General features: G+C 31.6%; 2 protein-coding genes across 4 annotated transcripts; one reads left to right on the forward strand and one right to left on the reverse strand.

Moving 5' to 3' along the window:
* The first annotated feature begins 4,407 nt into the window (after positions 1-4,407).
* LOC110630932 (squamosa promoter-binding-like protein 6) lies at positions 4,408-9,470 on the forward strand. The gene is made up of 5 exons (XM_021778586.2): positions 4,408-4,588; positions 5,559-6,236; positions 6,652-6,788; positions 8,016-8,770; positions 9,054-9,470. The coding sequence occupies exons 2-4, from the start codon at positions 5,602-5,604 to the stop codon at positions 8,759-8,761; spliced, it is 1,518 nt and encodes a 505-aa protein (XP_021634278.1). The 5' UTR covers positions 4,408-4,588; positions 5,559-5,601; the 3' UTR covers positions 8,762-8,770; positions 9,054-9,470.
* Positions 9,471-12,600: 3,130 nt separating this feature from the next.
* LOC110615690 (protein CRABS CLAW) lies at positions 12,601-14,593 on the reverse strand. 3 transcript variants are annotated; one of them, XM_021757716.2, is made up of 7 exons: positions 14,174-14,593; positions 13,776-13,904; positions 13,561-13,666; positions 13,429-13,477; positions 13,274-13,349; positions 13,014-13,070; positions 12,601-12,852 (listed from the first exon to the last, which is right to left on the reverse strand). In XM_021757716.2, the coding sequence occupies exons 1-7, from the start codon at positions 14,468-14,470 to the stop codon at positions 12,847-12,849; spliced, it is 720 nt and encodes a 239-aa protein (XP_021613408.2). In that variant the 5' UTR covers positions 14,471-14,593; the 3' UTR covers positions 12,601-12,846. The 3 variants fall into 3 exon arrangements, with proteins under 3 accessions (XP_021613408.2, XP_021613416.2, XP_043806717.1); XM_021757724.2 differs by having other exon boundaries at positions 13,561-13,663; positions 14,174-14,585; XM_043950782.1 differs by having other exon boundaries at positions 13,561-13,657; positions 14,174-14,582.
* Positions 14,594-17,354: the final 2,761 nt, after the last annotated feature.

Raw genomic sequence — 17,354 nt, forward strand, 5'->3', positions numbered from 1 at the left:
GTTTAGAGGTGACACAGAACTAAATCCACTTCTATGAGTTTTCGCTCAGAGGAAACAGAGGATGGCAGCACGCTGCACGCATAATAGCTTAAGGAGCAAACTACTGCTGCAAGGAAAAAAAAAACATTCTTTCAAAATTATTATTTACTTTTTCTTTTATATTATAGTAATATATAAAATAATTATTATACTCCTATTTAATTTCTATTCTATAGATATATATTAATTTTCATTTTATTAATAAAATAATTATTTTATTATTTATAAATTTAAAGAGTTAAATTATTATAAATATTTAAAAAACTAAAATATTACAAAGAAAAGAAGATCTGAAAAAAAAAATCAGTATAGCTTAAACTGTAAATTTTTAACAATAAGAAATATTAATTTGAATTTTAATCAGAATTAATTTTATTTAAAGAAAAAGGAAAAATGTCTAACTTTTTCTATTGAATGGTTTATCTATAGAAAGAACAAAGCCAGGAAAAATAATGAGAATAAAGATAAGAATGAGCTGACATGGCAAAATAAGACCTTGTTTGGTCGGATAATTTAATTAAAAAATTTTAAAAAAATATTAAAATTTTATTTATTAACTGATTATTTTCTTTACACTATGAAAAGTTAAAATTTTTTTTATTATAAGGTAAATTAATTAATTTTTTAATCCAGTTAATTTCTTTGAATTTTTATAAAATAATTTATTTGAACAAAAAAAAAGTCTGAAGAAAGGTGATGGCAGCAGTTAGCATTGATTTTGGGGTTCTCCCTAGAAAACATGTAAGTCCAACAGTGTTTACACGTGGCAGACAGGGGGGTCTTGTCACAACCACCTCATTGTTTTGATTCTCTTTATTTCCCAATCATCAAGGAAATCTGAGTCAGCTAATGCCATCGCATAACGTAAGTCCCTTAATTTTGGAGTTTTTTTTTTATATAATTTACATGGCACTTCTTCAGGTTTAATAAAATCTAAAAAATAGTTTTTTTTATTAAATTTGTAATAATAAATTAATTTTTAAATTTAATTTTTATTTAATAAAATAATATTTTTCTTAACAAAAAAAATTATTATTAATTGAACATTAACTAAAAATTTTATATTTTTTAATAATTAATATCCTTTTAAGTGCTCAATATTTTTTAGTTAATTAAAAAATTAGCCATCTAAAAGAATATTTTAGTCATTAAAAAACATAGAACCTTTACTTAATGGTTAATTAATAAAAATTTATATCTTTTATTAATGGAAAGAGTATTTTATTTAAAAAATTATAAGTGAGAAATTAATTTATTATTAAAAATTTAATAAAAAATTATTATATAAATTTTATCAAACTGATGGAGGTCCTTGTAATTTTTTTTAAACTTAATTTTGGAGTTTTTTTTACCTCTTGCCCAATCATATCCCTTTTATTTGGGAAAAAAAGAAGAAAAAGAAAAAAAAAGCAGCCTTTGTAAAAGTTATAAAATTTAAAAATTTTACTAATACCACTAAATTATATATATATAAATTTACTAATGTTAATTAATTTTTTAATATGATAAATTAAATAATAAAAAATAAATTATTTTATTAAAAAATATTTTTATAGCTATTTTCACAAAATTACAAATGGTGGTTGAGTTTCAATAAATCAAATGTAAAATTTTTTTTAAAAAAAACACAATTTTAATTAAATTTTAAAATATTAAAATTAAAATATAAAAAATAAAAAGTTGATTAAAAATTTTAACTAATTAAATTAAATCAAATCAAATCAATTTGACTTAAATTATTTTATATTTAAAATTAATTTAATTTAATTTTTATAAATATTAAAATTTTAATTTATTTAATTGAGTTCACTAAATATTATAAAAAAATAATTTTTCATAGTCAAAAAAACTTCAATCACATTTTAATTAAATTAAAATACTAAGCAATTTTTAAAAATTGATACGGAAGAGAGCCTAAATCTTACTCTGGTCAGGCAAGTGAAATGTTTCAAATTTAAATATTTCTAATTATTTATTTGAAATTAAGAATTTAGTAATAATTAAATTTAAATAATTTTTTATTAGTTTTATTATTTAAAATGAATTATAATTAGATTTTTTGAATGTAAAGTTATAAGATTTTATTAATGTAAATTAATTTTAGAAATAATTACTATTTAATTTATGTGATATAAAAAAATTATTAGTTAATTTTTTAATTTTAAAATATATATTAAAACATTTCTAATATTTTAAAAAATCTATTAATTAATTTTTCATTAATTTTAACTATTAAATATTTTAAATTTTCTCTCAATTTGACATTCAGACTGCAGTTAAATTTTAATAGAAGAGTTGAATTTAAAATTTATCAATCTATTATATAAATTGACTCGTTAGGATACAATTCAATTAAAACAGACTGAACTGATTAATTAGGTCCGACTAATAAAAAAAAATCAACTCTTATGACATGATCGGAAACTGACCCATTAACTTCCTATATTTCCAAAATACATTATTTAATCACTTGTATTTAATTTCATGAATTATTTGATATTTTCTTAAATGTAATAATTATTTTAAGAAAATAAAAATTATGATAAGGTTAAAAAGTTAATAATGATTGCAATTGAAAAACGAAAATATCTATAGTGATCAACTGATGAAAGCGTCCATCATTAAAATTCAGAAAAATAGCTGAAAAATGAAAATACTTAAAATTTAAAAATTTATTTTAATAAAGGTTTATTTTTTTATTATCTCAAATTATAAATTATTCCACATGAAGATAATTTAACAGTATATTTGAATTTAAGCAAATGGTATATTGAAAACATTAAAAAATTCGTCAGTTACATATTTATTCCACATGAAGATAATTTAAAATATGGGAATAATAGTAAATTCAACTTTATATTTTATAAAATCATTTAGAAATGAAAAAACTGAAAATTACAAAATTTTTACTATATTATCGTGTCATATTAGTTCAATCTACAATATTATTTATTTGTAACTAGACTTAATAGTTTGCTTTTAAATTTCTAATGGGTTGGAGATGAGGAATTCAGGAAAATTAATTGGGTCGGTTGGTGCCGAGCTTGTCCATCTAAATATAGGGGTGGTTTAGGTTTTTGAGATTTTGAGAATTTTGACATTGCTTGTTTTGCAAAATAGTGTTGGCGACTTTTTCATAATCCCTCTAACTTGTGAGCCAACTTTTGAGAGGTATCTATTTTTTACGATCGTCCTTTTGGCAGACATCTCACATGCAGATTTGGCAAAATCTTTTAGCTGATCGAGATGTTTTGAAATTGAGAGTTTGAATGAGTATTGGAATGGTATAACTACTACTATTTGGTCAGATCCGTAGGTTTCACAGTTGAAAAGTTTTAAATTATCTTGCCAGCTCCTATTTCTGAAGCGGCAGATTTTGAACTGGAATCATTACCTAGTCATGTCTTTATTTCCTTTTCAACAAGCAGAGGCAATTCTATTGCTCCACTTGGTATGCTAAATTCTCTTGTACGGCATTTTGTATATAATGGTCAATACAATGTTCGTTCTAGCTATAACCGGCATTTTGCATATAATGGTCAATACAATGTTCATTCTAGCTATAACTTACTTATGTGTAATGCATCTTCTCAATAGGTATCTCAACCTTCCTCATCCTATATCTTTAGCTATCTGGCAGAGTATTTAGTCTCTTAATATTTATTCAAAATTGAAATTTTTTTGCTGGTGACTTTTGTATGATATTATACTAGTTTCTATTAGTTTGGTGCATCGAGGTAACCCTCTATATTCTATTTGTGGATTACAACCTGAGTCTCTAGAGCATTTTTTTTTCTAGTCTCCACATGCTCGACCTGTTTGGCTAAGTAGTCCATGTGGTTATACGTATGTAAGTTTTCTTAATTTCATCTTGTGGTGAAAAACATTGTGAGATAAGTTCAAGGTGAATTTTGATGACCCTTTTATATTTATTTTGGTAGCGCTCACTTTTTGACATATATTGAAGGAAAAAAATAAATGTATTTTTAAAATAATATAATCTGATCTATATCGCAACGTATCTCTATTGATTTTAGGTAGACAACTACAGTTAAATGGTGTTTTTGCTGATTCTCGCTATTCAGATTCTCTTTTATTACTAGTATGGACCCTTTTTCTAGGGATAATGTTATGCTATATTGTGATGTGCTCTAGAAAGATAGCTATGGGATGGTTTTAGAAGCCATAAAAAGAAATATTAGGGCTAGGCGAAAAAAGAAAAAAAAAAAAAAAGAAAAAGACGGTAAAATAGCCGGTAATTAATGATTTAGAAGTGGCAACTTGGTTTTGTGTTTTGAGGGAATGGGGGAATAAATTGAAAAGGGAATGGACAAAATAGGAAACACAGACTCTCTCAAAAGCTACAAAAGACCTGGACATGCTTTTGAGAGTTGGGAGACTACTCATCTCATTTTCATATACTCTAGTGGAAATCATGTTGACTCTCACCATTCTCTCTGTTTCTTCTCCTTCTCCCTCCTCTTTTTCTCTACTTACCTGAACAAATATTACCCTTTCTCCATTTTTCTCCCTGTTCTTTTCTTCTCTGGTAAGCATTAGAAGAGCTACTGTCTAGTTCTTTTTTTCCCCCCATTTTCTGCCTCTTACTTATTCTTCTTTGTTGTATTGTTTGTGTATTTGGTTTCTGATTAACTGTGACAAACTTGGAGCCCTCAACCCATTTTTTATCGTGCAATTTCTTAGCATCCAGGCATGCTAGCTTCTACATCGAGCCATTGAATTGGGGATTTTTGTGTCTGGTTCTTTGTTTTTATAGTCGTTTTAGAAGGCATGAGGGGAACTGTTTTGGGTCTTTTCTAGTCTGTTTTTTTGGGATATCAAATTTGTGCTTTGGTTATCTGGGGCGTTTTTTAGAGTGGGATTAAAGATTTATCAGGAGTCTTTTGGATTTAAACACTTCTCCCTGTTGTCTACTCTGTTTGGTTGCAGAGGAAAATGGAGGAAAGTGATATGGGTAGAAATTCGAAGTTTTATATTTTATACTCCTCAATTATTGTTATACGACGGCAGAGAGATAAAAAAAAAAAAAAAAAAAAAAAACCCTGATATGCATAGTTATTGCAATGATATTAAAAAAAATAAAAAAAGAACATTTAGTGTCTTCCTTAAAATTTCTCGGCCAACAAAGAAAGTGGTGTTTTCTATTTGCTATTCTTTTTCGTAATCATCATTTTTATTTGTGGTAATTTTTTTTTGTTATCAATCTCATTATTACTGTAGTTTACTGAAAAGGGATGTTGAGTCTGAAGGGGTCTCTTCAGATTTTGTTTATCCGGAAGCAGAATGGTGGATTTTTGTCCCTGAATCTTTTTGGGTTACCATCAACTGTTTGAACTCATGTTGTTATTTGTAGTTCTTGATGTTACTACTTACATGTTTGTTTCTGTTATTCCATCTTATATACCATTTGAGACTTTTTTCACTTTTACAAAATTAGAAATGAATTGGTCTTTTGGCTACAAATGCTGATTAAGCTTTCTATTTGTGAATTCTGTTAGACATTTTCTGCATACTGTCTTCAGTTCTTGTTCTTCTCTGCGGATGGAGCCTTGGCGCTACACTGCTGAAGGGAAAGGCCTTCTTTTCTCTGATGAAATAGATTTTTCTGTCGATTCATTTGGGAGAGGTAGAAAAATATTCACAGGGTGGGATGGGGAATCTGTTGAGGGCTTGGAGTTTGTTGATTTGGGTTTCTCTGAAATGCCCAGAAAGCCATTTCATGGTAGTAATCCAGGTGTGGGGATGCTTGGTGGTAGCGAAGCTGGTATCAACTCTAGTAAAATAGAATTAGCTTCTTCTGGTTATATGATTGCTTCAAATTCATTGTTGGAATCTGGGTCGAAGCATTCAACTACTCTCCTGGAATCTAATAGTCAGGATTCATCACTAATTGATTTAAAGCTAGGGAGGTTAGCTGATGGCAAAGAAACACAGAATAGCAAGTTTTTGAAAGAGAGATCGGTTGTATCTTCAACAAACCCAACTTCTCAGGCAAAGAAAGCTCGAACAATGAGTTCGCGCTCTCAGACTCCCTATTGCCAGGTATATGGTTGTCACAAGGATCTCAGCTCCTTAAAGGATTACCACAAGAGGCATAAAGTTTGTGAGATTCACTCAAAGACTCCTAAAGTTATTGTCAATGGGGTTGAGCAGAGGTTTTGTCAGCAGTGTAGCAGGTTGGCCTTTTTTTTTGGCGTCAATCATGATACTTATCTCAATGCTTAGTTTAGAAAACTATACTTAATACTCCAGGCATTGCATTTTAGATGCTTATAATGGTGCTGGTGAACTTGTAAAGATTCTATATGAATACATGTCGCTTGGTCTTTTCTGGTTTAGTTGGGAAAAATTGTTGAAGCAAAGTGGAAGAAAATGAATGCGGGATGGGAATTTTATGTTTATCCATAGAACCACAGACCTTTAGATTTTCAAAGATGTAGGCAGGTTTAATTTGGCAGGAAAAAGTGTCAAGTATATGCCTTGTCCAAATGATTTTGTAATAATTTTGCTTAATTAATCATGCATCTACATGCTATTCTCCAAGGCTTCTGTTCTTTCTAGTAAGTTCATTCTTGTGACTGAATTGCTCAGGTTTCATTTACTGGTTGAATTCGATGATGGTAAACGAAGTTGTCGTAAACGCCTAGCAGGCCACAATGAACGCAGAAGGAAACCTCAGTTTGGTCCTCTCTCTGGTGGACCCCATAAATTTCTGCTGCCATACCAAGGTATGAACTGGTGAACTCTTACTCTGTTTGCATATGTAACTCAATTTTACATAGCAGCTGAATGAATAGGTATAAACTTCCTGCTTCCAGGAAAAAAGAAGAACAAGAGAGGATTTAAAAAAAGATAAACAAACATTTTTCAGTGGTCCTTTGTAAATACATTTAAGGAATATAGTATCAACTTTCCATGTGAGGTTTTACTAAATTATGCTTCTTAAAAGGCTATAATCTGGTTATAGATAAATTTTAATCTCTAACATTGGAATATGTTAAGTTGCATTTTGTAATACTGTCTTTATGTTGACAGTGCTTTTATTTTAGATTGATCGACACCTTTTTCATTTCTAATATAGTCGATAATAAAATGCCTTGCAAGCTTGTAATTATTCCTTCCTATGAAAAAAATGGAAATGTTAGAAATTTTCTGGTTCATGTACAGCTTTTGGTCTATACACATGTTTTGAGCTCTTCTTTTCTTTCTCACTCATGTCTATATTGCTTTTAGGGTCTATTGACATCATTCTTGGAGTTGTTCAGGGAAAAGAACTTAAGTATTCCAAAAATAAGTACATTTTTTTCACTGTTTTTTTTCTTTTTCAAAAAGTACTTTTTTGATCTCCCAACCACAATCCCAAGTGGAACTCAGCCTTGCAATATGTGACAAGAATAGACCTGGATGAATACTTTGTATTATCCATTATTCCTTTCTTTTTATTGGTGTATTTTTTTTGTGACTGGCATTATGTGAACCTGCAATCTGACATATATGTTTGCGTCTTTCTTAAAACTCTTGTCGCCTGTCCGGCATCCAACTTCAACAACTGGTCAACAAGTTAAAACTTCAACAACTGGTCAACTAGTAACTTGTTGACAATTAAGTGACTAGAAATTTGAAGCATTGACTTAACAAATTTTTATGGCAAGTTAAAATTTAATGCAAAACGATTTGAAATTTGAAAGAGATGTATAAGGCTGAAGCTGCATTGCCTTTCTTCAGTCTTGTATAGGCTAAAAGAATTGTTTTTCTGGGTATTGGTATTTATCCGATTTTGAAATTATATCATGTGCCCCTAGCAGAGGCCTGCTTATGCATTTGTGGGACTTGTATGCGAGTTTGGAGTTGCTTGATCTTGTTCTGGAAGCAATGAGTCATTATATTCACATGCCTTTCAGCTTGCATTGTTGAACACATTTTCACTATATTACCTAAGGTGATGAATTTGGCAGGAAACAAATTTGTGGGTACTTCCTTGCCAAAGAGAGCATCTTTTCTTTTCCCAAACATACTTCCTGGAGGTATTCTTTATCCAGAGAGATATGAGCAGACGAACTGCTACAAGTCTGTTAAAGTGGATGAGAAATCAATTTGGGGTACAAATATGCAGTCAATTTCAAAACCTTTTCTCCCTCACCATGCCAATCGGATCCAAAACACTGCTGAAATTTCTCCATCATCCACTGAAGAATTCACTGTTTGTAATACTGCGTCAACTGTTCATGAGTTAGCTGGGGTATATAATTCCAGTCGTGCTCTCTCTCTTCTGTCAGCCGAATCACAGGACTTGGGCCATTTGGCAGGAATTATAATCACAACGCCCTTCAATAGTCAAGCCAATCGTTCACATCAAATTGTGGGTATTTCTGAGAAACCTTTCGGGTCAGAATCTTCAGAGAAGAATATGCCAATCGGAGGCCATTCATCTGAATTGAACTCCATTAAAGCTAACCATATGGGATCCTTCATGGTCTCTTGTGCTGGTTATGCTGCTGACCTTCAAATTGAACCAGATGGTTTTTTTCAAGAGTCCGACCTTTTGAATGCCAAATATTGTGTTTCTGCTGAAAATGAATCCACCATGGATTTGCTTCAGTTGTCATCACATCTTCACAGGGTAGAGGAACAGAGGAATTCTGTTCAAGTTAAGCATGAAACTGAGGACCTTTCCACTTTCCTTACCACATATGGGGCATGAAGGAGCAAGGTGTGTAATAACCATCTGAAATCTCTTGCTAATTCTTTTATGCTGGAAATTGTCCATTTTCCTGCAGTGACCAAATATGGTATCCTTTTCTTCAAAAAATTACTGAAAAAACCTTGGATTCAAAATGCTTATTCATGATTGGTGTTCACTTGGTGGTAACATAGACAGGATAAACTGCATACAAAATGGGAAATAACTATGACTTTGCTGCATTTTTGTAAATCTCTATTTGCTGATCTATGGGAATCTTCTTTGAGTAATAATAAACTCAATGCTGTTGCAGGGTCAGAGGAGCCACTTGAAGGTAAGCTGCATCAAATGTGTTAACTGACTCGATTGGTTCAATACACAACATGCTGGTAGACTTCAGATAAATGGAAACTTGGACACAATTTCTAGTACTTTTCTTCACTAAGTATATAACAGGAATCAACACAAGTTTATATACTCTTTAAGTTCATGTAAGGTCATTACTGTTTCTTCTTTAGAGATTACTATTTTGCCCATACTGTTTCTTTCTTTAGAGATACTATTTTGCCCATACTTGCATTTGCCAATCTGGTTCCTGAATTAGTGAGTTATACGACTCAGCAAACTGTAGAGAACCTTAACTTTTGAAGGGGCAAAATAACAAGGCCAACATAAAATTTGATGCTGAGTTCATGTGATACTAAAGGTTAATTACTTCTTTTGATGTAAATCTCTTTGTAGCATGGTCAATACTTTACTTAGAGGAGCTAATGCTTGACTTTCACATCTTGAGTCTTTAATTGGTTAAATATTATGCTTCCTTTTTGTTGGTGAATGGAATATGAGTCCTGCTACATATTGACTCTTCTCTTATGCAGTTCTTTATTGCCATATAATGTATAAATTATCCCAAAAATCTAGGAATTTTGACTCCCAGTGAAGCTCCTAGGAATATGAATTGTTTGGAAAAGAGTTGTTCAACCTTTGTTATAACTGTAGCCCTTGATTCTTTTCCCAATCGAGGCAAAAGGGGATTTGCCATTTCACCCACTAATCAAAAGTTCCTCCTTTTCCTCCCTTTCTTTTGTTGTTTTCTTAGTCTTTCCTTCTCAGTGCTGTGTGGATGGTGAGTTGTCAAAGGCAACACAAATTCAAAAGGTGGGAAGAATTCAGCCATCAATCTCCACTTAGGAATCCTGTTTATTATATATCATAGAGTTGCAACTTGGCATAAAGTAAGATAAACCTTGTGCATAAATTATGTTAGTGTAATTAATTTTATGCTTGAAATCTTATAATATTTGTATTTGTATTTGTATTTGTTGCATAGGATTGAGCAGAATTCGATTATAGCTTGATGCAATTCAGTTTTTGTATTCAATAGGTTTGGCTTTGGTTTTTCATTTAGAAAAAAAATAAAAAAGAAGGTTTCTCATTACTCTTGGAGTACTATGTAGCATGTGTAATAGAACACATGCACCGTATATGTTAAATGATTTTTGGGTGGTTACAATTTTCTCCAAATCATCAGCCATCTTTTGAGATCATGAGCATTAGCATGTAGATTTCAGATTCAAATAGTAGTATCATGTTATTTAGCTATTGTTGTTGAGCAATGATCATGTTTTGTTATCTTTTTTGAAAGAAGACAGAAGATGAGGTAATTTAAGGCACAAGGTTTACACAAGAATTACAACTATGCTTGCCTTCATTTTTAACAATAATCACAAAGAAATATTGTATACAAGACGTTCCAATTTTTTGTTCAAGATTCAGCATTGCAATCGTTGTCATCATATCTTAAAACAACGAGAAAATGGTCAATAATGCAAGTAATGTTGATGCACAGCTCACAATAGGAATGGCAACGTGATTCGATCCGATTGAATACTGATGGAATGAATTATGATAAGTTTGTATAGTTATAATCGAGTATGACAATATCTATAATGGATTCAGGTTTTATTTATAGAGTACTTGTAAAAATGTTTTTATTTAAAAATTTAAATTTAAATGTTTTTAAAAATATTAAACGGAAATTGTTAGTGAAAAATAAATTTTATATAAATTATCAATTTTTATAATAATTAAATTTGAAATAGGTTCAGTAGTTTATATTAATTTTCAATCGAGTTTAGAATGAATTTAAGTGTTGCTAATGATAACCGTTGGGTCTCGGGACTTGTCCAGAGCTTGGAACGCACCTAGGCAAGCCTATTTAGCAGCTCAGGACTGGACCCTAGGGCGTTAACCAGGTCAGGCAGCGCGCAGCCCAGGACTGGTAAGAAGGAAGCCAGCTCTGTGATGGGACATGAGGAGGGGCAGCAGACCAGTCTTTTTCGCAGCCTCATTTGCACGCGCATTGGAGGAAATTAAATGGCTGTCTGACATAGATAAAAAAACTGACACTACTGTACGTACGGGTCTGTTCGACAGAGACGTATGTCACTATAGTAGAGAGGCCAATACGGGTCTGTTCGACGCCAATAGACATCACTAATAAGCAAAAAAAAGAATAAAAGAAAAGAAGATCCCTTTCATGAATTGAACTTAAAAAAAAATTATCGTAAAATCTTATTTCTCTTAATTTCGAATTCTCACCTAATATGAATGGAGTTTGAATTTTTAAACTTTTATCGGTGATTTTGTCCGTTTACATCACTACTTATAAGAAGGTTAATATGGTGTGTGACATTAATATAGCAAGTACACATACTCGTCAAGTAAATTTTGCACTATTACTTGCAGGGCAAATTTTGTCCAGTTTTATAGTCAGAGTTTAGAGTAGGTTGAGAGTAGAATTAGCTTACTATGACTCCATGACAGTTGTTTCCTTATGTGTTAGTCTGAACTTTCTAAAGAGTTAAAAAAGATTAACTCATTTGGACTCCTAGTCTCCTAGTACTAAAGTTATGGTTAAATTTCTTTATTTTTTTCAGTAAAATTGATCACAGAATGAAAACGATATACATAGAAGAATACAACTTTTATTAATTTTATGTTTAGATAATTAAAGATTTTATAATATTATTGAATTTTTTCATAGCCATAATATATTATTTAAGTATAAAATACTAGAATAAGTTAATTATTAATTATAATAGTTATTTTTAAATAGTCAAAATATAACAAAAATTTACTAAACATTTAATAATTTTTATATTTTAATTTATAATTTTATTGAAAATTTTTAGTAGTATTTTTAAAAATAAATAATCACAATGTTAAAAAAAGTTTTATAATCATCTATTTATTTATTAATATTACTATAAGTAAAGTATTTCTTTTACAAAATTAAAGACTATATATGACATAAAATTTGTAAAATATATTGTTTACTAACTTTTTTTTATTTGAGAAAGCATGTTATATCTATTTAAATATTTTTAATTTTTATTTAAAGAATTCTAATTATGAATTTCTAAATATTTTATAAATATGGAAGTATTTAAATATAAAATAAATAATTATAAATATAATTTTGTTAATAACAAATAAATTAACTTTATTGATTAAATTGTTTTAAATTGAACAAAAACTAATGAAGTTAATGAATCCAATTGATAAGAAGTTTATAAGAATTTTTTTTAATTCAATTATATATAAAAAAAATATTTTTTTAAAATTATTTGTGAGTAAGAATACATACATCGGTGAACTCACAGGTCTAATATGGTGATAAATACATCACAGTAAATTTGAGAGATTTCAAATTTTACTCAATTTTCAATTTACAGTTCAAAAAAAAAAAATACATACAATAGGTCTAAATTAGAAAACCTAATTTTCAGAGATATAGAAGTTCATCATTCTCTTTAGATTTTTTTTTTTTTTATATATATTCATTAGATTAGCAAAAAGAAATTAATCCTTAGCCATTGCTTAAAATTTCAATAAGAGAAACGCATTGCCATACATGCATGAAACCAAATCATGATCAAACACAACAATTAAGAAATTAATCAAGTTTGAGACATAGAAGGTAGTTAATTTAGCCAATTTTACACATGCATGTCTAGCTAATGCTTATCAACTGCTCTTCTACTTCCCACATCTCTCCATCCATTGCATGCATATGCCTTGCCTCTCACACATTCATCTCTTCATCAATCCTGCAATATACAATAAAATCTACACTAAGAATTGCAAATAGCTTATTGGTGTTTGAGTCATGTCCAGTGTTGTGAAATCTCGAAGTATGTAACCGTAGAAACGCAATGGAATTTGCCAATATATAAGGAGAGGGAGGAGGGAGGGAGGGACTTTTACTAACACTGTTGCTGATCCCAGAAACTGATCCAGCTGCTGAGTTTGGAATGTATCTAGCCCACTGCACCAAAATGCAGAGATTAAATGCAGTGATCACAGAAAATATAGATATAAAAACATCATGGGTTTAGCCATGGAAGCAGTCTCTCTGCACAGCAAATAATGCTGTATGCATCAACTGTTTCCAGAGCCCACAAGTGTGAGAAACTTGGATCACCCTTTACACATAAGTAAACCCTAATTAAGAAATAAAACAATGAATACATTTTTTGCTGCTGTGCTGAATGCTTCCCTGTGTGGTATCTCAGGATTTGCTGCTTTGATCCGCTGTATCTCCTCCCTAACACAAAACAAGATTTTGAAATTGAACCATGAAATCAAAATGAGCTCCAAAAAAAAGGAAATTTTGTCTCACTTACTTCATAAATCGATTGTAAGCAGATGGAAGTCGATGTTTCTTCTCAGGTGCTGCAAAACATTTGATAATTTGGTGGGCATGCAAAGGATAATGATTATGATTAAAGTATGCAACAGAAGTTTGAAGACGTTACGTTTCACCACAAAGGGTGCTTTTGGTGACAATGGCTCGCTTGATGTAGACGAGGATGACGATGAAGATTGGCATTTTCTCACATCACTGAAGAAACCCTGTTTCTTCTTGGTTACACACAGGCAAGCCTTTCATTAGAAACCATAATTATAAAAAACCGAGTCCACTATGAATTTATCTTCTTGGAGGAAGACAAGTAATAAGTGATATATATACCTGAAGAGTCAATTGGTGATCAAGGCATTGGCCTTGGAGAGGAGGCCTGGTGCTGAGAAATGATAGGTTACTGCAGTGCCCACATTTCACTGTCACAGTATCCAGCAATCTCTTGCATGGAATTCCAACCTCCAAAAATAATAAAAAATAAATAAATCAAAATAGTTAAAAAAATTTCTAGAATTCATCCTCCACAAGCTTGAAGCAGCTGGTTATGGTAGAAAACAATGTTATCTATATCTGTCCAATTTCTAGATTAGGGTTAATTGCTAAATATGTGCGAGTACCCATGAAACAGAAACATGTATAAGAAGACATTGGGTAAAGAAAAAATTGTTGGTTTCCATATGGGAAACAAGATTTTGACTGTGAGAAGATGATAAAATGTGCAGAATTACCGCAAGAACAGTGTTGCAGAAGTTACAGCGAACGTAGCAGAGATGCTCAGATGGTGGAACCAAGTCCATGGTCACCTTTTCTTCTAGGTTCATTCTCAGAGAAGATGATGATGATGATGATGAAGAAGAGATATGAAGGTGGGTTAGGGTTTGTGTTGTCTGATAAGCCAGCCTGGTTGAAGAATGGGAGCTGGGAGAAGCAGTGGGCAGCCAAAAAGAAAATCTCTCAGCATTTGCCAGAAGGGAAAATTCTTGTCTACACTTGGATTTATAGCCCCAACTCAGGCATACAAGCATCAATACAAAAATAAAGTTTTAAATTTCATATTTTTACGAAGATTAATTTCTTTAAAACAAATTATGTCTGGATTTATAGTTGGTTCAATGGAAGAATAATTATTAGAAAAATTTTAGGCAGAAATTTCAGGAAATAGTTGAAAGGAAGGGATGGTGGGCCAAGAGTATTGATGAGTAAATGAATGAAAAGATAGTGAAGAGAGGGCAACCTGTGGATGCATTCCGTCTTTTGTGGGTCGAATGCCAAACAAGGAACAATGAAAGAGACACGAGCTTCAAGCAAAAGTCACTGTCACCCTCCGTTGAACACATGCACACTACTATTAGCTAGTTGCCAGTAGCTCGTAGCTACGCCTCCCGTTCTCTCACGACAAAAATATGTCTTATATACTTCAAAATTTCAAAATTGCAGCTAAAATACCATAGTCTAAACTTTAAAAATGCAGTAGTGTATAATGAAGCCGAATTCTTTTTCTCAGAAAAAGAAGAAGAAGATAGATAGATGGATGGGTTTTGATGTGACGATTCCTGAATTGCCAAAGAAAGAAAGAAAGCTGTAGAAATACTTGGTTTCCACAACTTTCTTTGCTGGTATAAGTCTAGTTTCCCTAGGGTTTCTATTGCCCTTGAGGTCTCTTCTTAATCCAATGTATATATTTTGTTGGTGAGAAATTTTTTATTGCATTGTGAAGAGGCCATGAGATTCCATTGTCTACTCTTTTTACCAGTTAGGTTTCTAGCTTCCATTGCAGACAACCCTTTTGATTTCTTTTGTGGTTCTATTCATTAACGGATTTGAACACAATCATTGGATCTATCTTCTTCCACTTTCATAACCTTTTTGGAAATTCTGATTAGACATCTCTATTTCTCTCTCTCTCGATACTCGTTTACTTTTTCTTTGTCATTAAGCCTCATGCTCTCTGCTCTTTCCTTGGCTTTCAATTATTTACTCATGTTTCATTCTTAAATCTTTTTATCTCTATTTTCTTTTTCTTTTTATAAATAGAAAGATGCTTTTAATTCAATTATCTTAATTTAATTTTATTATGTAATTTTATTATGTAATTCAAAGATGCTTTGTCATTACAACTATCTAATGATTGCCCGTGAGACTATGCATGAATTGACAAAGTAATCACTAACATTAATCGAACCAATATAAAAAATATTGTAATTAGTGGCTATAAAAAAATTAGTTCTATATAAAAATTTCATTCAGATGGGCCAGTAAAACTATTGTTAAATGCTATCTTCAGTCTCTAAGATAGAAACATTTTTGTTTGAAAGGAAAATTTGCATTAGTTATAAGGGTGAAGGAAATGATGGCACATCCAAGCATCTAAAAGGTTTGAAATTTTGACTAGTAAGTGCACTGGTTAGTTGTTTCATCATAAGACACCACATAAGATCTCTTTGACATCCTCATAAAATGTAGCTAAAATAAACATCACTAAAACTATTTGCAGTTGTTGGAATTCTATGTGAGAGATAGGAGATCAACTTTTATTTTTTTAATAGAAACTTTTTGTTTGTCTTCTAAAATTTTTGAAATAAAGACTCTTTTGGGTTATGATGACTTTGTAACTGTTGATTGTATAGGGCATAGTGGGGGCTTGGTGTTACTCTGGCGCTCAGTCTCTCATGTTTTTGTTTTGAATTTATTTTCACATTGTATTGATGTTGAAGTTTTTATTGATGGTATTGGTTCTTGGAGGCTTACGAGTTTTTATGGTCAGCCTAATCACTTGAGACGAAATGAAATTTGGAATCTCCTTCGTAACTTAAGGGATTGTAGCTCCTTACCTTGGGTTTGTCTCGGTGATTTTAATGACTTACTTGTTGTCCACGAGAAAAGAGGAGGGAGGCCACAACCACATGCTTTAATTGAAGGTTTTCGTGAGGCTGTTTGTGATACATGTTTGACTGATTTTCCTATGGGAGGATATCCTTTTACGTGGGAGCATGGTAAGGATTCTGATAATTGGATTGAGGAGAAATTAGATAGGGTTTTGGTATCTAACGGTTGGAGGTATAAATTCCTTTATGCTCAAGCATATACATTGAATATCACTACTTTTGATCACTTGCCAATCTTTCTAGAGGTTCGGTCTATGGTCACTCGCGATCACGCTAGGAGATTCAAGTTTGAGAATTATTAGCTTCGTTTTTCACAATGTAAGGAGATTGTTCTAAGCAATTGGAACTCTGTGGTGATAATGAATTTGGAGGATTGGTTGAAGGTTTATGGGCCGGCTTTGTATCACTGGGGTATAGATCTGAAGGAGATTCATAGGAAGGAGTTGGAAGAGTGCCAGAATATAATTAAAGCACGATATAGCTCTCGTTTGGGGCGGGATCGTAATGCTATTCATGAAGCATATCGAAAGTTCTTCAACTGCTACATGACCGTGAGGTTCAGTGGAAACAAAGGGCGAAAGTTTTTTGGCTTCGGAAAGGGGATGCTAATACACGTTTTTTCCATGCTATGGCTACAGACAGGAAGCGGAAAAATAATGTGCTTAGACTTCAGAATTCAGAGGGAGTCTGGTCTTTGAGAGGGTTGGGCTTGGAAGATTTAATGGTTGGCTACTTTCAAGATATTTTTACATCATGCATGGGCAATATGGAGTCTATCCTTGAACACGTTACTGCATGTGTTACGGAGGAGATGAATCATAAGCTGGTGGAGTCTTATTCAATGGAGGAAGTGAAGGATGCATTGTTTAGCATGAAACCTGATAAAGCTCCAGGCATTGATGGTTTTAATCCTGGATTTTTTCAAAGTCATTGGGAGATTGTGGGTCCCGAAGTGTCTAGAGTGTGCATTCAATATCTGCAGGAGGAGTCTTTTCCTACCTCTTAGAATGAAACAGTTTTGGTT

The sequence above is a fragment of the Manihot esculenta genome, chromosome 1 (genome assembly GCF_001659605.2).
Source record: "Manihot esculenta cultivar AM560-2 chromosome 1, M.esculenta_v8, whole genome shotgun sequence".
NCBI lineage: Eukaryota > Viridiplantae > Streptophyta > Magnoliopsida > Malpighiales > Euphorbiaceae > Manihot > Manihot esculenta.

Coding starts and splice junctions, on each gene's coding strand:
- LOC110615690 (XM_021757716.2), bottom strand. CDS start 14,470: ATGCTTGTATGCCTGAGTTGGGGCTATAAATCCAAGTGTAGACAAGAA. Junction 13,667..13,775: donor ATCACCAATTGACTCTTCAG/GTATATATATCA, acceptor TGTGTAACCAAG/AAGAAACAGGGTTTCTTCAG. Junction 13,478..13,560: donor AGCACCCTTTGTGGTGAAAC/GTAACGTCTTCA, acceptor AATGTTTTGCAG/CACCTGAGAAGAAACATCGA.
- LOC110630932 (XM_021778586.2), top strand. CDS start 5,602: ATGGAGCCTTGGCGCTACACTGCTGAAGGGAAAGGCCTTCTTTTCTCT. Junction 6,237..6,651: donor TTTTGTCAGCAGTGTAGCAG/GTTGGCCTTTTT, acceptor TGAATTGCTCAG/GTTTCATTTACTGGTTGAAT. Junction 6,789..8,015: donor ATTTCTGCTGCCATACCAAG/GTATGAACTGGT, acceptor TGAATTTGGCAG/GAAACAAATTTGTGGGTACT.